Below are 23,045 nucleotides of genomic sequence, written 5' to 3'. Positions count from 1 at the left end.
TCACTTAACCACGATTGACAATTCCCTATTAGCGATAGTCTTCAGCCGCACGACCAGAGTTGTGAGTGATTGGTGGGACAGACAGGCATGAACTAGGGTTGTTCGCGGTATGGGAACACTGAGTACAGGAGTTGGCATGGCGGAACCGAGCATGTCCGCCCCCTTCCCCATCAGGCCCTCTTCCCCTTAAGGCCCCCATGACGGCCCATCTCCAACTGGGGCTACACCCCCCCCCCCCCCCCCCCCCCTCCTCCCCGAGCCCAGGGGCAGCATGTTTTTCAAAAGGAGCACTAATTGGTGCCAATGTGACCACTTGCTGGGGAGGCTGCTGAGTCACGGGAGGCCATTGGATATGGGGTGGCTCTTGTTAATTGTGTGGAAACGGGGCTTAAGTGTTGATAATTGGTTTCTTGCCACGCTACAGCGAGATCCCGATTTCACCTACAGGAGCAGGCTGGTTGCATCGCAAACGGTTTGACACCCAGTGCAGTTCTCATTTCTCACCTCTCCCGCACCCATTGAATTAAAAATAAATTATAGTGCTAATTTATAAAAGGAGCACCTTCAGTCTCCGCCCCCGCTGCTCTGCCCTGAGATTTAATTGAACTTCCACATAAAGATAACTGGGACTGCACTGCAGTGGGATGCCATATGAGCATTTTGGGAGGCGGAGGGGGGCATGGTCACCTACTTCCTATCTAAATTTCCTGAGACTCCACTCCATGAGTAATCCTGCACGGAGTGCTTATGAAAAGATTGTGCAATGGTCTGTCCCTGGACACTCCTCAACCAGCAGATCTGTGGAGGTAGCCGGAACTGACTGGAGATCCTGCAGGCAAGTAAAATCATTAAATTTTTTAACTGCGCAGGATTGGGATTGGCATGACTTGGGGGGCCCAAATTTACAGGCACAGTTTGCAGCTGACCTCCATTCATCTCAAATTTCTAAGTAGAAGTTCCAATTAGTGAGTTCCAAGAAAGAAAAAAATCTACTATATGTTTTTTCATCTTTTTCTGCCAAATTAATAGATTAATGCCAGATCAGCAGCATCAATCCTTTTTTAATTTATTTTAGGGAGCAGTGATGGGAGGAGCAATTTCATCCAGTTCGAGAAAATCCAGGAGACCAAAGTTGTGAGCCAAATGTTCCGCTTGGCCTTAAAGAAGCAAAAATGTCCCTATTCTTAATAAAATGGACCAAGGGAGATCTGAGGATTTGATGGGGTGTTCCAGTTAGACTGCAGCAATTAATCATTATTACATTCTTCAGATGAGTTCCAATATTCCCACTGTCAGAATGTGCAGAGTTGATGTCCCTTCTGCTTGTGTTAATGTGGCCCTGCAGTTTGCAGGAAATGTATGGTCCGTCACAGGAGCTGTTGCGTGCTCAGTATTTCCAATTGACGTTCCTATCGTTTGCCTCTAATCTCCTCCCCTGGCTCCTTCCAAGGTGCTTGTGATTCTGCTGTCTTCAGACTCAACACCTACTTATCTATCTCTCTCCCCGAAATCAGCATGATTAAATGCCTTGGGCGGGATTCTCCAATAATGGGGCTCAGCATGATTAAAATACTTGGTGCGAGATTCTCCAATAACGGGGCTATGTCTCTACGCCCGCGAAAAAACACGCGCAAATCACTCTGGACTTAACTGGAGAATGTCCAGGGTGATTCTCCAATTTGCGGGGAGCTATCAGGGGCCTTGCACTTCCGGTCGGGGGTCCGCTCATGCGCACGGCGGCGGCCTGCAGCGGTGGCCTCGAGCGACATGGCCGACCCACACCACGGAACAGCACTGAAAACATAGGCCCCCCCCCCCAGATCGCGCCCGCCCGCGGATCGGTGGCCCCCTGATCGGTAGCCTGGCCATCCTGGAGGCCCCCCCCCTCCTTGAATTATCCCCCCACCAGGGCGGCCGCTGACTGACTCTGCAGCCGCCACGCCGAGTTTCTGACGGGTGGAACCATGAGAGAACCAAGCGGTCAGGAACTCGGCCAGCTGCACTCGGTGAATCGCCGAGTGGGGACTCTTTCCATGACCCCCCCCGACCGGCGTGGCGTCGACCGCACGTGCGCGATTGGTGGCGATTCTCCAGGGACCGGAGAATCACTCGAGCGGTGTCGGACCCGATCTCAGGTTTGGTGCCCATTCTCTGCCCCCGCGCCAATCGCAATTTCGGCGTGAAGGCTCGGAGAATCCTCCCCGTTCTGCGGGATTCTGCTTCTATGGGATCTCCCACTTCGCCCGCGGTGCACCCGCGCCCACAGGGTGACCATAAGACCATAGACATTAAGACAGAGGAGCAGATTTAGGCCACTCGGCCCATCGAGTCTGTTCCGCCATTCAATCGTGGCTTATATTTTCTCATCCCTATTCTCCTGGCTTCTCCCCATAACCCCTGATCCCTTTGCCACAATGAGACCTCAGTGAGAAACCCCATTGGCCGGCTGCGGGAACGGAGAATTCTGCTGCTAGCGGGGGCGCGCATGCCAGAAAACGGGGCTGGCAGGATGGAGAATCCACCCCTTGTGTTTAATGTAAAACGTTAACTTGTGCTCACCTTCTGTTGCATGTTCCCACCTCGTCACTTGCAAATACTCCTTGGTTCAAGAATGTAACTCCAGACACGGCCATACAAAAAAGCCTGTTGCCTCTATATGTAAGCATTCCTATGCCCCATATCATTCCAAAACTCACTTAAAACGATTTTGCCCCTCCTTGAAAAAATTCATAGTTTAGTCGGCCTATTTTGATGCAATTTTAGATCATGCTCTCTCGTGCAGCACCCAATTGTGCATCCAAAATCTAACTCTTGGAGCCAAGTAATCTTTTGGCACCAAGTAAGTTTCAGCATTTTCTATTCCAACTGATCAGCAAAGATTCTTTTTGTCTGGAAGAAATAGTAGGCAGTGGACTTCTATAAAGAGTCTGCTTCCCAGCGAACAGCCCTCAGGTATGCTTACATCACTTGGTAATCTTAGCTCGTGCTGCAAATAGAATTACAGGAACTTCTCTGTAAACATGACAGGAGAGTGATTGGTTGTGTTCTGCTCCACCAGAGTGCTCCACAAGAGTGCTCTTTCATCTGCTGCTAAAGCATAAGGAGTATGAGAGGCAGCCTATGTACTCCTATGTATAATGAGTTCAACTATCATCCATCAAGGGCAGCACAATGGCACGATGGCATGAAACGGGCACGGGGACGACTGATTCTGTCCCCCACAGGCGGCCAGAACGGTGCTGGAGCGGTTCACGCCGCTCCAGCCTCACTTCCCTGCGCCAAATGGGCGCCGTGCAACCCGCGCATGCGCAGTTGGGCCGCGCCAACCTGCGCATGCGCAGGGAACTTCTTCAGTGCGCCGGCCCTGACTCAACATGGTGTCAGTGTTCAGGGGCCGGCCACGCATGTAGGCCCCAATCGCGGGCCAGGCCCCCTCCAAGTAAAGGATCGCTTTTCCCTGGTCCACAGGCCGCCACCTGACCCTGCGCGCCGTTCCCGCCAGCAGCGACCAGGGATGAACGACGCCGGCGGGACTCAGTCGTATCCGCACGGCCGCTCGGCCCATCTGGGCCGGAGAATCAGATTCCAGCGGCCCGCAGCTGGCACAATGGCACGATGGCATTCAAACATGCCGGCGCCGATTCTCCGCACCCCGGAGAATCGCACGCCGGCATTGGGGCGTCGTGGTGCTGTTGCGGCAATTCTCTGGCCCGGAGCGGGGCTCGGAGAATCACCCCCAATGTATTTTTCATACCAAGCTCCTGTTCAAACTTACTTAATGCAAAACCGGGCAACCATTCATTTCTGCATTATTCATATAGAATGCTCAACGGAAGTCGTAAAAAAGCCATAAGGCAAAGTGAGCAGCAGCATGCAGCAAGACATGCAAAATAGACAGAAATAAGAATGGCGGGAACTGGAAACGATGCTGGGTAAATTAGAGTTACAAAGCTGCAGACACAGTGGAAGATTTGGAGGCATACAGTGAGCAGTGAAAGTCACCACATCCATGAATTATATTAGTTCAGACAATTACAGAAGATATTAAATATCAGCCAGTTAACCACATACTACTGTGGGGCGGCACAATGGCATAGACCCGGGTTCAATTCCGACGTTGGGTAACTGCATGGAGTTTGCACATCCTCCCCTGCCTTCGTGGGTCTCCTCCATGTGCTCCAGTTTCCTCCATCAGTCCAAAGATGCGCAGGTTAGGTAGATTGCCCCGTGGTGTCCAAAGGCCAAGTGGGGTTACAGGGTTTCAGGGATAGGGTGGGGAAGTGGGCCTAGGTAGGGTACTCTTTCGGAGGGCCGGTGCAGATTTGATAGGCCGAATGGCTGCCTTCTGTATTGTAGGGATTCTGTAAGAGGTGCTGGATGCTGATACCTTTGACGACTTTTGCTTTGAACAACAGCAGCAGTCAACAAAGCAAATCTACATCACTTATCACCGTTTGCATATCCAAGTGTGTAGTCAGGCTTACTTGAATATGTATTCGCCAGATTTACCCAGCACCCAGGAACTGAACCTTGTGCCTCAGAAGCCCCGAGCGAGCGTTATTTAGCAGTGATCTCCAACAACGTGGATCAGGTGTACTGCCATTTGGGAGGGAATGCCAGGGGAGGCCTCTCTCAGCCTGTAGATCGCGCCCAATATTCCTTTTGCTTCTTCACTTAGGTGTAATGGAATCCATAACTCTATTTGAAAAAGAGCAGGAGCATTCTCAGTTTCTTGGCCAACATTTATCCCTCAACTAATATCAACAGAAACATATTAACTGCTATTTTTGTGGTCAATTGTGGAATTTTGCTGTGCAAAAATTGGCTGTTGAATTTTCCCACACAACAATGACTACATTTCATGCGACTCTAGACCCACAGCAATGTGGTTTACTCTTAACTGTGCTCTGAAATGGCCTAGCAGCGAGAATCTGGAACCTGGAATGAACTGCCTGAGAGTGTGGAGGCGGCAGATTCAATTGGGGCTTTCAAAGGGGAATTGGATCGTTGTTCGAAAAGGAAAAACTTGCAGTGCTGTGGGCCAAAGGCACATGAATTGTTCCTTCAGAGGGCCAGCACAGTCATGACAAGCTGAATGGCCTCCTCTGTGCTGTACCCATTCTATGACTGTTGTTTCCATTTTTGTCCTGCTAATGGAAGTACTGGAGAAGCCCTCCGAGAGATTATGGTGGGTACAGCTGTTTATTCTATGTTCAATGCTGGGTAACCAGCCATTCTTTTTTTCATAATCTTTATTGTCACAAGTAGGCTTACATTAACACTGCAATGAAGTTACTGTGAAACTGAAAAGCCCCTAATCAACACATTTTGGCACCTGATCGGGTGCACAAAGGGAGAATTCAGAATGCAAATGACCTAACAGCACATCTTTTGGGACTTGTGGGAAGAAACTGTAGCACCCGGAGGAAACCCACGCAGACACGGGGAGAACGTGCAGACTCCACACAGACAGTGACCCAAGCCAGGAATCGAACCTGGGACCCTGGAGCTGTGAAGCCACAGTGCTAACTACTGTGCTATCACTCTGACTTTGCTTCAATATTCTCACTTAATGGGAGATGGAATTTAACCCTGAAAAGTGTGAGGTGATATACTTTAAAGGAGTAATGTGACAAGGAAGTATTCAATGAATGGCATGACACTGGGAAATTCTGAAGAACAAAGGGACCTTGGTGTGTTTGTCCATAAATCTCTGAAGGCAGGAGGGCAGATTAATATGATGGTGATAAAGGCATATGGGACACTTGCCTTTATCAATCGAGGCATAGATTACAAATGCAGGGAGGTCATGTTGGAGTTGTATAGAACTTTGGTAAGGCCACAGATGGAGTACGTGTGTAATTCTGGTCTCCGCATTATAGGAAGGATGTGATTGCACTGGAGAGGGTGCAGAGATGATTCACCAGGATGTTGCCTGGGATGGAACATTTAAATTTTGAAGAGAGGTTGGATAGGCTTGAGCAGGGAAGACTGAGGGGCGACCTGATTGAGGTGTACAAGATTATGAGGGACATGGACAGGATGGATAGGGAGCAACTGTTCCCCTTAATTGAAGGGTCAGTCACGAGAGGACACCTGAGAGGCAGGAGGTTTAGGGGGGAATTTGAGAGAAAACCTTTTTACCCAGAGGGTGGTGACGGTCTGGAATGCACTGGCTGGGAGGGTGGTGCTGGCGGGTTACCTATTATCCTTTAAAAAGTACCTGGATGAGCACTTGGCAAATCATAACATTCAAGGCTATGGGCCAAGTGCTGGCAAATGGGATTAGATAGGCAGGTCAGGTGTCTAACATGCATCCGTGCAGACTCGATGTGTTGAAGGGCCTCTTCTGCACTGTATTATTCTGTGATTCCATTACCACTTTTTCCCAGCTCACAAGTCCCATTGTTTTACCCGATTGAGCTGGTGATGAGTTAAATTGCAAATAGTATACAGCATGTTGCTGGTCACTGTTCAATGGCATTTCTGTCTTTTAATCAAGATATTTGTGATTGTAACTCTCATATGATGATGTTGCAGGTGGACAAGGAGCTATACCTGGAGCTCAGCCAGGGGTTATACCCGGTAAGTTATTTTCCTGATGTTTTTGGAAAATTTGTAGAGTTTGCCAGTTTTACCAGTATATTGTAAAATGTCTTTGGAAAGTATGGACTGTAATGTACTACCCAGGGTGTTTTGAAAGTCTATAAGTACAAAAATACTTCAGGACAAAATTAGATAGTGTGGATGACAAAGTTCATTACCCCCTCATTAAGCATCTTTCACAAACGACAGGGGAAGAATCTAATTTGATTATTTCCAGGGAAACCACATGCTTAGCTGCAAATAAAATGTTGTCCTGACATGATAAATATGCGCTGTAATTCTCCAGCTGTTTGCTGGCAGCAGATTTCTCTGGTCCCGTCGGCAGCGCACCGCCACCGGCGTGTTTCCTGCTTCATTGACAGAATCCCGCCACCAACGAATAACACACCGCTTCCCGCTGCCGAGAAACATGTGGCTGGGAGGATGGAGTATCCCGCCCAGCATGTCCTAGAAAAGCTTAGCATCTGCACCATTGCAACAGTTTGTTACTTTTATGCTTTCCATTCTTTGTATTGGATTGATCATGGAATCCCTACAGTGCAGAAGGAGGCTGTTCGGCCCATCGAGTCTGCATCGACTGTTTGAAAGAGCACCCTACTTGGCCCACCCCCAAACCTATCCCCATAACCCAGTAACCCCACGTAACCTTTTGGAAACTAAGGGGCAATTTTGGCATGGCCAATCCACCTAACCCACACATATTTAGACTGTGGGAGGAAACCGGAGCACCAGGAGGAAACCCACGCAGGCACTGGGAGAAGGTGCAAACTCCACACAGACAGTCACCCAAGGCCAGAAATGAACCCCTGTGAGGCAACAGTGCTGGCATAATTCCAGAATCTAGAGAATTTTGGAAGATTACAACCAATGCATCTACTATCTGTGCAGACAATTATTTTAAGAACCTTGGATCGAGGCCATCAAGTCCAGCGGACATGTCAGCCTTAAGCTCCATTGATATTCCCATTACATTTTTTCTAGCGAAAGTGATTGTCCCTCTCTCTTTCCCTCTCTTCATTTTCTATTTTTCTTGGGATGCTTTCTGTTTCTTCTCATGCAAAGTCAAATACAAAATACTCATTCAAAACATCTGCCATTTCTTCACTTGCTGTTATTAATTTCCATCTCACCCTCGAAGGGGCCAACGCTCACTTTCACCACTCTGTTCATTTTCATATATTTATGCAAGCTTTTATTGTCAGTTTTTATATTTCTTGCTTAACAATACTCCTAAATACAATAAATTTCCCCAATACCAATTTAAACTACCACCCGTTTATAGAGAGAAAAGAAAACATAAAACACACCAGCCACTGACCTACCTGCATTCCTAATTAATGCTGACAGGTTTCAGCTCTTAGGTTCCACTGCCGGTCTCCAGCTCTCTCCCTCAGACCACATTTTGTAAAAGATCAGAAAACATCCATCCCTTCCTGTACTGCATTCCCTCACTTACCAAATTCCTAAGCTCACACTTTATTTCAAGCCACACTTTCATGCGCTTAGCCCATATTTATACCACCTATATTTATGCTAGCTGAAATTCTGAATATTCAGGCACTGTTGGCCAGAGAAACTATTTCTAAATAGCTACCAAATTAACTGAATACACCCGTCTCTCCAGCAGTGAGCTGACATATCCCTTACTAAAACCGAAAGAAACTTAACTCGAACCGTAAGTTGTAATTAAGTGTTAAGTGCAAATTTGAGTAGATTTTAGAAAGCGATTAACCTTTAGCATTAACACTTAAAATGTGCTCACTTACAAAATTCCCCACGCTCACACTCTGAGCATTTCTCAACAGGGTGAAGGAGGTTGGACAGAAACTGCTTACTCCCTCCCTCGCCATCTCTGTGCCAATAAAGTATCAGATAGCCAAGCTGTGGCTATCTGGCAGGAAGGCCACCAATTATAGTTGCAAAGGAAGCTTGCTTCCCAACCACAAACACTTTGCCTTGCTTCCTTCCAATCTTGTAGTTATAAGCAGAGCCAATGTTTCTCTAGCCTGTTTTTGGACATCACAGTGTAGTCAGCTCTTGTGACTTTGAGTAACTATAAAATATATCGCCTTGGTTTACTGTTGCAGCTCATTCACAAAGGAATATGAATTATGCCCTGCTGTGAATACATAATTTAAATGATAAAGAGGGAGAAATTGGAGTATGGGAGAAAATGAGTAAACTATGGGGGCGATTCTCCGCTCCGCGGACCAAGTGCCTGCGCCGTCGTGAACACCGTTGCGTTTCACGACGGCGCGAACAGGGCCCGGGCATGACCTATTCTGGCCCCCACAGGGGGCCAGCACGGTGCTGGAGTGGTTCACGCCACTCCAGCGTCCCTACGCGGTGCCAAATGGGCACTGCGCCAACCCGCGCATGCACAGTTGGGGCAGCTCAATCCTGCACATGCGCAGTTGGGCCACGCCACCCTGCGCGGGCGCGGAGAACTTCTTACGCGCGCCGGCCCTGGTATGTTCAGGGGTCGGCTGCAGCGGAATGTAGGCCCGGGGGGGGGGGGGGGGGGGGTGGGAAGAGGCCGGCCCACTGATCGGTGAGCCCCGATCGCGGGCCAGACCACTTCGGAGGCCCCCCCCGGGGAAGGAGCCACACTCCCCCCCCCCCCCCCCAACACAGGCCGCTCCCCCCGAGCTTTCCCTCAGAGTTCCCGCCGGCAGCGGCCAGGGGTGGACGATGCCGGTGGGACCCTGTCGTGTCAGAGCGGCCACTCGGCCCATTCAAGCCGGTGAATTGCCGCTCGCCGTTTGCGACGATTCTCCGAGTGGCCCGGTGCGATTCACGTGGCGCTGGTTTTGGGGTGGTGGGAGAATTGCGTGCGGGGTTCGGGGCGATGTGTTGCCATTCACGCAGCGCCCCGGCGATTCTCCCACCCGGCGTGTGGAGGGGGGGGGGGGGGGGGGGGGTGGGTAGAATACCGCACTATTTTTTGATGTGATGTTAATATTGTGTTAAGACTAAAATGTTATTTTTTAAATACCCGATCCCTATTTTCTATTTTGTGCAATCACTCCTGGAGCGAAATATTCTTTCCGTACAAACTTACAAACTAAACTAAAATGTTGGGGTTTCGGTCCAGCATCTTGGCCACTGTTAGGGTCTTGTCTGGGATCGTAATGGACCTTTTTGTGGTCAAGCAACTACAGTATCAAATTAAAAGAAAGGGCATACAATGTTGCAAACACTAGTAGTAGGCAGAAGAACTTAACACTCACCAACCACTTACCTACCTGCCCACCTAATTAATGCTTCAACGTTTCAGCTCTCAGACTGCAGTGCTGGTGTCCGGCAGGATCAGAAACACATCCCCTCATTTACTGCACCAAATTCCCTCACTTACCAAATTCCCAAACTAACACTGCCTCAAGCCACACTTTCATGTACTTAGCATGACCACCTATATTTATCCTCGCTGAAATGCTATAGAACATGGTTAGGCACTGTTGGCTAGAGGAACCACTTCTAAATTGCTACCTAATTAACTAATTATACCTGTCTCTCCAGCAGTGAGTTTTCTTATCCCCTACTAAAACTGAAAGAAGCTCAACTTTAATAGTAAATTGTAATTAAATATCAAGTGCAAACTTGAGTAGATTTTAGAAAGTGATTAACCTTTAACATTAACACTTCAAGTTTGCTCACTTACAAAATTCCAAGCTCAAATTCTGGACATTTCTCTGTAGTTACCCTGAAGAGTCTGCTCAATCCCACACTCACGTCTCTGTGCCAATAATGTGTCAGATGGCCAATCTGTAGCTATCTAGCAGGAAGAAGATCAATTATAGTTGCAAAGGAAGTTTGCTTCCCAACCACAAACTCTCTGCCTTGCTTCCTTCCAAACTATTATCAGGGCCAGTATTTCTCATTCCTATTTATAGACATCACAATGTAGTCAGCTTGACATTGATTTCCTATAAAATATAACATGGCCTTGGTTTTCTTGTTGCCGCACTTGAACAAAATGAGATGAATCATGCCTTGGGTGTGAATACATAACTTGTGGGTTGTGAGAAACCATAGGGCAAAGCAAGGTTCAGGGCCCAAATGACACCATAAGCCAGAACATGATGGCGCAGTGGGGTAATGCTGTGATCACATCTAGAATTGTAACGGCCTCCTACACTTTGAGCAGTCTTGATTATTCAATGAAGAAGCAATTAATATTCCAAGTAATTAAAAAGCATATAGGCATTGCCACCTTCGCCAGCAGGGTCTGTTGGTATAATCAACCATGGTTCCAGTGCCAGGCTTTTCTACAGCCTTTGTGACACTTCGTTATTGCTGAAATAAAAGACCAGCAAATATTTTTATGTACAATGCTCGAAAAATGCAACGGGCAAACGGAAAATGATGAACCATTGTGCTGCTGAGAAGCATAATAGGTTGTTAATTCACAAATACAAAATGGCGACATGGTGGCGTTATGGTTGGCAGTACTACCTCACGGCGCCGAGTACCCGGGTTTGATCCTGGTCCCGGGTCACTGTCTGTGTGGAGTTTGCACATTCGCCCCGTGGGTCTCAGCACACAGCACAAAGATGTGCAGAGAAGGTGGATTGGCCACACTAAATTGTCCCTTCATTGGAAAAAAAAATAATTGGGTACTCTAAATTTATTAAAAATAAAAAATTACAAAATTACAAAATGCTAATTTTGGCGTTGACCCATCTTCCATGTTGTTGGAAACTGGCCTGGATGGGTCATCAACCCAATGTCATCGTGCCAAATTCCTGGTCAGCCAGGGAAGGTTGGAGACCTGACCTAAAAAAGTTAAATGCAGCTCTCTTCCTCACGCAGCGATCAGCGTCAAGCTGCTACCTTCGTGCTTGCTTACTCTGGATTTACACCCGTGGCAGCACGGTAGCATAGTGGTTAGCACAATTGCTTCACAGCTCCAGGGTCCCAGGTTCGATTCCCGGCTTGGGTCACTGTCTGAGCGGAGTCTGCACGTTCTCCCCGTGTGTGCGTGGGTTTCCTCCGGGTGCTCCGGTTTCCTCCCACAGTCCAAAGATGTGCAGGTTAGGTGGATTGGCCATAATAAATTTCCCTTAGTGTCCAAAATTGCCCTTAGTGTTGGGTGGGGTTACTGGGTTATGGGGATAGGGTGGAGGTATGGGTTTGGATAGGGTGCTCTTTCCAAGAGCCGGTGCAGACTCGTTGGGCCGAATGGCCTCCTTCTGCACTGTGAAATCTATGAAATGAAAAAATCTATGAATCTCTGGAGAGTTGAGTCGGGCATTGCCATGACAAAGGCAGAACTGAACTCACCAAAAGAAAAACTGGGTTTTCCAAAGAAGAATGTATTGGGCTACCAGCTCTAAGTTCTCCTCAGATGGCAGCACTCAACAAAAAGTGAAAAATCATCAAAGTTCTCTTGGTAACTCGCAATGTTCGCCCAGCTTCAGCATAAGTTTAAATAAAAAAATTAAATTGCGCTCTTTCAAGAAGGAAATGAAAAAGCTACGAAAGCCAACCCTGCTTGTAAAATAATCTATTAAGAATACCATATTTTAGCATTATTGTGCACGCTTTCCTTCCTGGCACCATTATCTGCGGCTCTTGTGTAACAGATAGATTCTTCAGTGCTGAACAATCAGGGTTCTCACTCAATTCCACCCTAATAGTTCAAAGTCTGAATGTACCCACATCACATCTAACATGGCCAGATCTTCCCAGGTGTACAGAGCTTCCTCTGAATTTCAGAAATGTTGATCTGCTGAATCTTTGTAAGCGTGTGCTTGTGCTTCTTTATTGATCTCACACCCATTGATTATGGATATCCATTAGCAACATTTGCTATAGTCCAGAATAAATAATTGACAATAGATTGATTTGGACTTTGGTGCAATGGGCAATTGTTGATTCAGCAGAAGTGTATAGTTGCAATCTTGCTGTGATAAATGCACGACTAAGGAAATTAATCATTCCCCGCCACATTTAATTGGGAGTTCATATTATTGGACTTTTGAGAGTAGTGTGACTTTTCACAAGATCAGCCCCAATGAAAATTGTTGCCATTTTTCTTTCACCTGCTTCCTTTTATTCTTTTGAGGGTCAGCATGTTTTATCGTTGTTATGGGCCAGTTAATTTGAGCTATGTCAAATTCACAGTCATCTGGAGTTGGTTCGTCACTTTGAGTTAGAATCATTAAAACCTCCTCCTTTTTCTCTCCTTCCCCTTCAAAGTACCTTTAAAGTATATTCACATGACACACGCGGTGCGTTTTCCTTCTATCCGGCATTCTTACCACATAATTCGCCTCTTTTAATTTCCTTTCAATCTGATAAGGTCCACAAAACCTTGCTTTTAATGGTTCACCTACCACTGGTAACAACACTAAAATTTTATCTGCACAGGGAAAACTTTGAACTTTGGATTTCTTGTCCGCTACCTGTTTCATCACATGTTGGGCACCTTTCAATTGCTGTCTAGCCAATTCACCTGCTCTATTTAATCGTTCACTAAAATTTGACACGTAATCCAACAATGTAAGTTCAGACTGCTCACGCACCAATTTTTCCTTCATCAATTTAAGTGATCCTCTTACCTCATGACTAAAAATTAGTTCAAAAGGACTGAATTTGGTTGACTCATTAGGTGCATCCCTAATTGCAAACAGTACGAATGGAATTCCTTTATCCCAATCCTCTGGATAATCTTGACAATAAGCCCTCAACATTGTCTTTAATGTCTGATGCCATCTTTCTAACGCTCCCTGCGATTCTGGATGATACGCAGTTAATTTAAATTGTTTTATTTCTAAGCTCTCCATAACTTCTTTCAATAACTTTGAGGTAAAATATGATCCTTGATCCGATTGTATTTCTGTGGGTAGTCCATATCGAGTAAAGAATTTAAGTAACTCCTCTACAATCTTTTTAGATGTAATATTGCGTACTGGAATGGCCTCTGGAAACCTAGTAGCCACATCAATTATAGTCAAAATATATTGATTCCCACTTTTTGTATTAGGAAGCAGTCCTACGCAATCAATTAGGACCCTTGTAAAAGGTTCCTCAAATGCTGGAATGGGTATTAAGGGCGCTGGTTTTATCCCTGCTTGAGGTTTCCCCATCACATGATATGTGTGACATGATCGACAAAATCTATCTGTATGATAAATCTGTATGTAGTCCAGGCCAATAAAAGTGTTTTTGGATTTTTACTTGAGCTTTCCTTATTCCCAAATAACCTCCCACTGGTACCTCATGTGCGACTCACAACACCTCCTTTCTATACCCTACCGGCAATATCACTTGATGAACTTCTGCCCACTTTTCATCTGCCTGCATATGTAAAGGTCTCCATTTTCTCATCATCACTTTTACGGTAATAACACTCTGGTATACACTCAGATTCCTCCATGTATGCTTTCTGATACATCTGTTTTATTTCTACATCTTTCTGTTGTAACTCTGCCAATTTTCCTGAACTAAAAATAATCGCCTCATCTTCCACCTGTTCTTTTCCAACCATCTGATCAAAAATTGTTTCTGATAATGGCACTTCACGTTTATCTTCACTCTTTGATTTCTCCCCTTGCCTTAACCTGTGACTTTGCGACCTTGTTACTACACAATCCGGAAAAATTCCAGGACATTCGTCCTTCAATACTTCAGTTGTCTGATTGTCCACTGGCTTATCAACCATAGTATGCATCACTCCCACCTACGATCCAGCTATATCATTACCCAAGATAAACTGTAATCTTGGACAAGATAGTTTCTCTTCTACTCCTACTACCACTTCACCACTCTTCACTGGACTTTCCAACCTTATCTTCTATAATGGAACACACTCCTCTCACCCTGAATTCCACATATTACCACCTTTTCTGGCAATATTCTTCCCAAACTACATAACTCCCCATCTCTTACCATTAAAGATTGACTAGCTCCCGTATTTCTTAAAATTGTGACTGCTTTACCTGCTCCTCCTGATACACATGAGTAAGCTTTACCCACACAAGTAAATTCTTTAAAGAGATCTGACACCTTCTTATCAATCACCTCTTGATCAGGCTGTACAATCTTTCCCACCTTCTTCACTTCACTTGAGCTTTCCTTTGCCACTTTCACAAACCCCATTGTCCTATCCTGTTTTACTACATCAGCCTTCCCAGTGCTTTTCTTCAACCACCAACACTGTGACTTTACATGGCCTAGTTTATTGCAGTGGAAACATTTGAAACTTTTCATGTTTCTTCCACCCTCCTGGATTTCCTTTTAATCTGAGGTACACTCTCCTTATTATCTCCCATCAGATCACCTTTACCTTTCTCATGTCCCCAATTTCTATCCCTCACCGGCTGAAACTGATGTCGTAAACCAAACTTTGATTTATGAACTAATTCATAATCATCTGCCATTTCTGCTGCTAATCTCACAGTTTTAACCCTCTGCTCTTCCACATGAGTTCTCACTACATCAAGCATTGAATTTTTAAACTCCTACAAAAGTATAATTTCTCTGAGAGCTTCATACATTTGGTCTATTTTCAAAGCCCTTATCAGCCTATCAAAATTGCTCGGTTTGATCCTTTCAAACTCCATGTATGTTTGACCAGGTTCTTTCCTTAAATTTCTAAACCTTTGTCTGTAGTCTTCAGGCACTAGTTCATATACACCTAAGATAGGTTTTTCACCTCCTCATATGTCTCAGATACCGCCTCTGATAGTGATGCAAACACTTCACTAGCTCTACCTATCAACTTTGTTTGAATTAGTAATAGCCACATCTCCTGTGGCCATTTCATTTGTTTAGCTACCTTCTCAAATGAAATGAAAAAGGCTTCTACCTCCTTCTCATCAAACCTTGGAAATGCATGGACATACTTAAATAGATCCCCACCAAGCCTTCGACTATGAAGCTCTTTCGCTTCATCCTCATCACTATCCTCCAACTCTACATTTTTCTTTCCATCCGCCAATCTTAACTGACGGTCATGTTTCATGGCCATTTTCCGAAGTTCAAACTCTCTCTCTCTCTTTCCCTGTCCTCTTTCTCTCTTTCTTTTTCCTCTCTTTCTCTTTTTCTCTCTCTTTCTTTTTCCCTGATCTGTATTGCCCTTTCTCTTTTTGTTCTGCTCGGGCCATTCTTTCTTTTCTCCTTTCTTCTCTCTCCTTTTCTTTTTCCTTTCTATCTCTTTCTCTCTTTTTCTTTTTTCTCTCTATCTCTTTCTCTCTCTTTTTCTTTTTCCTCTCTGTCTCTTTCTCTCTCATATTCTCTCATTTCGTATTCAAGCTGTTTTAATTATTTTTCATGTTCAAGTTGCTTGATTTGTAACTGAAGTTTTGCCATTTCTAATGCATCAGACTGTATCTCAGGTAATTTAAAATACTCAGCTGCTGCCGTAAGTACCTCACCTTTTCGTACCTTGGCAGGTAATGTTAAATGCAATGTATTTGCCAAATCTAAGTCTGTTTTTTAGTATCTGTCCATAAGGTACTGCATGTGACCATCTCCACCCCCAAAAAATGTCTGAGCCTCTGAAAGAGCCATTGCCCACAACACACTCCCTACTTAAAAGAAAATACCACACCTGAAAGCTACCATAATATGCTCACCCCCTCACCGTCTTTAAGCTCACAAAGCCAACCCAATAGATAGACTTTTACCCCGGACGAGCCTCCAATTTGTTATGGGCCAGGGTTTAGAGAACTCCAAAGTATATCATGGAGATCACCTGACCCACGACTTTTAATAGATTGTGGTATGGGAAGCACATGGCCCACTCTACAGGTGTGGTGCAGCAGAAATCTAAAAGTATTCTTTAAAGCAAAACAATGTTTATTTTATGAACTCAGTTTACCTTTTTAAAAAATACAGTGAACATCTTAACAACCATCAATTCAAATATAACCCCCCAAAGAATACAACACTCTAAGTAATCCTTAAACTTTCCTTTTAACATCTATAAGACAAAAAACCCTTTTTACAGAAGCACATCAGATTTAAATTCTCTACTGAAAGCAGTTATCACTCTTACTTCACCAAATGATCTAGAGATCATCTTTAGATGGCAGAGAGATCAAAATTACACCTTCTTTGGCGAGCTGCAACTCTAACACTAAAACAAAACTAAAAAAACACACACACCCAAGTTTTTCCTCAAAACAAAACTAAAAAGCAGAGCCAGAGCTCAGCTCCACCCACACTCTGACATCACTGCAGCCACTTGGGCCGACAAACATTTCTTAAAGTGACATCCACTACAAATATTTTATAAACACCCATTTCTGAAAAGGTACTCTCACATGACATCGTGAATTAAATTCCTCTCATTCTCGTTGGGTGGCTTTGTGAGATTCTAACCATCTTGTTTGAGATTTCTCTGATGACTTACTGTGAAAATCGAATGCCTGCCTGGTCAGTACTAAGTTAGCTAACCAGCAGCTGGAAATGCAGTTAAGATTCTCCAAATGCTTCGTGCCTCAGATTGAGATGTAAATTCTGCCAAGTTTCCTGCTCCTGTTTGTTGCCCCCAGCTAGAAAGTGCAGATGCTAAGACAGCATGAAAACAGAAAAGGTTTGGTAATAACTTATTAACACTGCACAACTGATTTCAGAAATATATCAGGAAGTATCGTCTCTCTTGTTCATCATTGACTGTCCCAACTGTGCAAGAAGGGTGCTGATATCTGGAGGATGGGGCACCCTATGCACAATATGTGTCTATTGATGAGTATTCACCCAATTAAACCACAAGGTTACACTTCTTTCATGCAGATTTGAACAGTTTATCCATTAACATTGAATATTTCACAAATGGAGTTCCTCAGGAATGATGCAATAGATTTTTTCTATTGCTTCTTGTTCAACATTGGACTCAATTAATCTCTTCCTTTGCAAACTTGTCAATCCTCTGTCAATTCAGGTGCAGCTGCTGCAGCTAAAGCTGCAAAATACGGAGGTAATTCTTAATACTTCTCACAGAAAATTTAGTTAACACAACATGAAATTATAACTCTACCTTTGAAGACAGAGTAAAGTTGTGTTCATATTAAAAAGGAAAAATTCTTCCCGTTGAGTATCGCTGGCTTTTGAAAGCTGACCAAGGCAGGCCAGCAGCACGGTTCGATTCCCGTATCAGCCTCCCCGGACAGGCGCTGGAATGTGGCGACTCGGGGCTTTTCACAGTAACTTCATTTGAAGCCTACTTGTGACAATAAGCGATTTTCATTTCATTTCATTTCGAACATGTAATCAAAAAGTTTTACTTTTTGTAAAGAATACAGTGACGACTCTTTTTTTCATTTCTGATGCATGGTTGAATGAGTACAATTCTCTGTTTTTAGAATGAACGTCTTTTCCTGTTTGGAACACAGTACTGGGGTGTAAGAAATCCCCCCATGCAGTTGTGGTTAGACAAATAGAATGATAGCTCATGTTCAGAAAGAGCTAGGAATATAGTTTTCTGCTGGTGGATTACAGAAATGTGAAACTATCTTCCACCCTAATCTGCCGATCATACCTGAATTAAAAAGCATATACTTTTTTATAGGTGAAGAGATACTGGAGCCATAGGGAAAGGATTTGATCATTGTGAAATAGAAGATAGAATAGAAGTGAAGCTAAAATTGAAGTGCGTGATATAAAGAAAATGGATGGGAATGGTGGACAGATTTGGACTGTAGAGGAGTATCTGGTCTCAGTCTCTATTTCCTCATGTCCATATGAAGAAAATCATATTGCAATGATGCCTGTTTTGTATTTGCAGAGAGTCTAATACAGAGATCAAATTTAGACAGTGTGGAATAGAAATTAGATGATGCATTCCAGGCTGGAAGGTTGGGATTTGGAGGGGAAGGGTAGAGCTTGGATAATGTCTTTTGGACTGGGACCTATTTTATAATCCAGCACAAACAGATTGGATGGAGATCTCTATCTGCTCACTTGAATGGACCAAACTGGCGTAACTTTAGATAGTCTCAATCCAGTTATTTGACACAAGTCAACAACATCAATCATAAGGTGGCGGCGGAGTAGGGCTGTCACTGGATTAGTAACCTAGAAACCCACGATAACTGAGGACAGATGGCAGATGGTGAAATTTTAATTTAATATAAAAAAAAACTGGAATTAGAACTCTAATGATGACCGATGACCCATGATTCCATTATTGAATGTCAGTAAAGTCCATCTGTTCACTTAATGTCCTTTAGGGAAGGAAAGCAGCCGTCCTTACTGGGTCTGGACTCCATGTGACTGCAGAGCCACAGTAATGTGGTTGACTCTTTAAAAAAAAAAATGCCTTCTGAAATGGCCTAGCAAGCTACTCAATACAAGGGCGACTAGGGATGGGCAATAAATGCTGGCCCAACCAGTGACATCCACATCCTGTAAATTAATTTTTAAAACTCCATAATACCCTTAGATGCAACGTTGCCTGTTCCTCTCAGAAACTAAAGAACAACACAAATGGAAAATATAAACAAAAACAGAACATGTTTGAAATACTCTGTAGGTCTTTGGAACATAACGTTGCATTAATGCCACAGTTATTTTCTCCCTGAAGCTTAGTTTGAGGCAGCTTTATCTTGGATTTAACTGTGGTGGACCATATATAGCAGTGACTGATGCTCCCATTGAATACAAAATATGTGTTTTATTGGTCCAGACGTATTGCTGGAAAAAGAGACATACTGTCTTAAGCTGTTTGTACTCCACTCATCAGGATAGATCACACGATTACTCATGGTAAAATGAACAACATTTTATACTGCATGAGAAGAGAGAAGAGTGCTGATTGGTTGGTGGAAGCATGACTATGGTGAAAGCAGCAGGGAACAGTTAACTGCCAAGCTATTGTTCAAGTGCAAACCAGGCAGGTCAGTTCGACTCTGACTGGCCAAGATATTGCCATGGGGAATGAACTAGGGAATGGCTGACCCGGAAGGTTTTGTTAAGTTGAAAAAGGGTGCAATCTGTGGACATGCCCCTTCTGTCAGAAAAGGACAAGGCCCTGCATCTGGTTATAAATGGCTTCCAGCAAGCTTCAATGGCCATGCCATGAGCCCAACTGATAATCTTAAAATGGTTTCAATGTAACACCATTGAGATTGTTTAGCAAGGGGTGGCACGTGGCACAGTGTTTAGCATTACTTCCTACGGCGCTGAGGACCCGGGTTCGAATCCTGGCCCTTGGTCACTGCTGTATAGAGTTTGCACATTCTCCCCATGTCTGCGTGGGTTTCATCCCCACAATCCAAAGATATGCAGGTTAGGTGGATTGGCCATGCTAAATTGGCCCTTAATTGGAAAATAAAATAATTGGGTACCCTAAATTTATAAAAAGAAAATAAAAAAAAATTGTTTAGCAAGTGTTGTCCAATCATGGAATCTCATCTAATGTTGGACACCGGTTTGAGTTTTTCAAGGGCGGGTTGGTTGGGTGCAGTCAGTATTTTTGCCTGCTGCAAGCAGCAAAGGGTACTTACTGTTTTTTACGATCCACCAGTCATTGGGACGTACGCCCTATATACCTGTCATCACACTGACACTGAAAGTCAGATACTATGTCACCCCCTTTCAGGCTTGACAGCAAAATTGGAGGGTTTGAATTTGATCATAGCTTGACAGTTAACTATTCCCTGCCCTGCTGTAATTCCCATGGCAACACATCAACCACAAGAATATTAAATAGAAGTAGGAATAGACTGTATAGCCCATTGAGTCTGCTCCAACATTCAATATGATCATGGCTGATCTTGGGCTTCAACTCAATTTTTCTGCCCACTCCTCATATCCCTTAATTCCCTGTGAGAAAAAAGATTTGTCTGTCACCAGCCTTGAATATATTCAACGATGGAGCATCCACAACTCTCTGGGATAGAGAATTCAAAAGATTCACAACCCTTTGAGTGAAGCAATTTCCCCTCATCTCAGTTCTAAAGGATTGAGAGCAGCACGGTGGCCTAGTGGTTAGCTCAGCTGCCTCACGGCGCTGAGATCCCAGGTTCGATCCCAGCTCTGGGTCACTGTCCGTGTGGAGTTTGCACATTCTCCCCGTGTCTGCGTGGGTTTCGCCCCCACACCCAAAAATGTGCTGAGTAGGTGGATTGGCCACACTAAATTGCCCCTTAATTGGAAAAATAATTGGGTAATCTAAATCTTAAAAAAATAAATAAATAAAAAGTTCTAAATGATTGCCCTTTTATGCTGACATGGTAGCCCTGTGCTTTAGATACCTCACCAACAGAAACAATCTCTTGGCGTCTACCTTATTAAACCCCTTTCAGACTCTTATAGGTCACAATGAGATCACCTCTCATTCTCCTAAGCTCTAGAGTGTGTAAGCCCAATTTAATTAGGCTCCCATCATAGGGCAAGCTCCTCATTCCAGGGACCAATGTAATAAACCTTAACTGCACTGCCTCCAATGCGTATACTTTCTTAAATATGGAAATATTTAATTCAAAAGTCCAAAATTTAACACCGTATTCCAGATGTGGCCTCAACAAATCCTGTTTAATTGTAGCAAGACTTCTGTATTCCTATACTCCAATCCCCTTCCTATAAAGGCAACGTGGCATTTGCCTTCATAATTGCTTGCTGCAAACGCATGCTAACTTTTTATACTCCTTGTACAAGAACAACCAACTCTCTTTGCACATCGCTTACATGTTTCACACATTTTAAAACATATTCTCCTTCTCTATTCTTACAACCAAAGTGAATAACTTCACACTTCCTTACATTTTATTCCATCTGCCATCTTCTTGCCTACCGACTTAACCTGTCTATGTATCTTTGCAGCTTGTGTTCACCCCGCAGTTTACCTTCCCAATTAACTTGGTATAATCAACAAACTTTGATACATTTGTCTTTTCATCTAAATCTTTAAGATAGATTAGACATAGCTGAGACCCCAGCATTCACCCTTGTGACACTGCACTATTCACTGCTGCCAACTTGAAAAGACCCTGCTTGTGCCCACTCCTGCTTTCTATCCATTAAGCAATTCTCTACCCATGATAAACTACTACCCCCAACTCCATGAGCCCTCATTTTGTGTATTAACTTTTTGTGTGGCACCTTGTCAAAATGCCTTTTGGAAATGCAAGAATACCACATCTACTGGTTCCCCTTTATCTACCTGACTAATTACGTCCCAAAAACCTCTAATAAATTTGTCAAACAGGATTTCCTGTTGGTAAAACCATGTTAACTTTTTCTAATCATAGTATAATTTTCGAAGTGCATTGTTAAGACTTCCTTAATAATAGATCCCTGCATTTTCCCCAAAACTCATGTTAAGCTAACTGGCCTGGAGTTTACTTTCTCCCTACTTTCTTGAAAAGTTGTGTTACATTTTCCAATTTCCAATGTAATGGGAAAGTTCCTGAATCTAAGGAGTTTTGGAAAATCATAACCAGCATACCCACTACCTCTGGTGTCTAGATACTGATATCTCCTTTCTTATGCTATTAATGCAGGTCCTCCAGAAGGTATAGCACATACAGTCATTTGCTCTTGATTTATTTGACCGGCAAATTATGATCGTAATCAATAATCACCACGTCAACAACACAAATGTTATTTCTTTAGTGAAATCGATAATTATACCTCTCCCAGGACATGTTTGAGGCCTGAAAATATACCGGGTTGATTGGTCTCTGAACAGAGAATTTATAGAGTTGTTGAGAATGCACAGCACACTGTGTCCATTCGTCTCCTTGTATGCTTTGATTTTAAGGCCTTGAAACTCCTGTTCTTTGGAGAAGAAAAATAGCCTAATATAATTTTGTTAGGGAAGTGATTAACATGATTATGTCAGTAGTTTCACCACTAACTACAAATTAGGGCCAATAAATTTGAAGGAGAGCAACTGATTAATATTTTAGATGGTATCAAATCTTCGGAAATATTATCCTAACGTTTTCCTTCATAGCCACTGCCTTGCTATGCATTCCCAGCATTTTCTGCTTTATTTCAATTTTCCAATACCTGCAGCTTTACCTTCTATAATTTAAAATAAATCTTACTTTTCTGAGTATTACTGTGTACTTAACAATGAAATACAGTGTTTTCAGAAAGATAATCCTCTGCCATGTTGGCTGCACAGAACAGCAGTGTGAAAAATGGCTACTTGGCATCCAAGCCATAGCTCAATAGGTGTATCTAGAGATTAAACACAGACAGAAGGAATGATAATGAAAACATAGGCTTGGATCTTCGCTCTTGGGCTGGGTGTGCAGATTCGGGACATTTCTCGATTACACAAACCTAGCCAGGGAGAAGTGGCCTATAAGTTGACATTTGATTTTAGTGCTAGTGAGCTTGATTAGAAGCCCGCTGTGTCTGGAACAAATGCAAAGGATGCTGGGTGTGGAGACAAGCTGGCCAGAAGGCATGCCTTTGTTTACAAACACTGTGTGATAGATGGAAAAAAGACCCCTTCCAGTCCTCACCTCTCTCATACC

The 23,045-nt window shown here is 44.0% G+C and overlaps 1 protein-coding gene across 6 annotated transcripts in view; it reads left to right on the top strand.

Annotated features, from left to right (window-relative positions):
- Window positions 1–23,045, top strand: part of LOC119974725 (elastin-like) — a 290,086-nt gene that overhangs the window by 136,454 nt on the left and 130,587 nt on the right. For all 6 annotated transcript variants that reach the window (XM_038813896.1, XM_038813894.1, XM_038813895.1 and 3 more), the window contains exon 19: window positions 6,541–6,585. In XM_038813896.1, coding sequence (XP_038669824.1) covers window positions 6,541–6,585 — 45 coding nt within the window. The remainder of the gene's footprint in view (window positions 1–6,540; window positions 6,586–23,045) is intronic.

Source organism: Scyliorhinus canicula, chromosome 12 (genome assembly GCF_902713615.1).
Source record: "Scyliorhinus canicula chromosome 12, sScyCan1.1, whole genome shotgun sequence".
Classification (NCBI taxonomy): Eukaryota; Metazoa; Chordata; class Chondrichthyes; order Carcharhiniformes; family Scyliorhinidae; genus Scyliorhinus; species Scyliorhinus canicula.
This window is presented reverse-complemented; position numbering and strand designations above follow the sequence as displayed.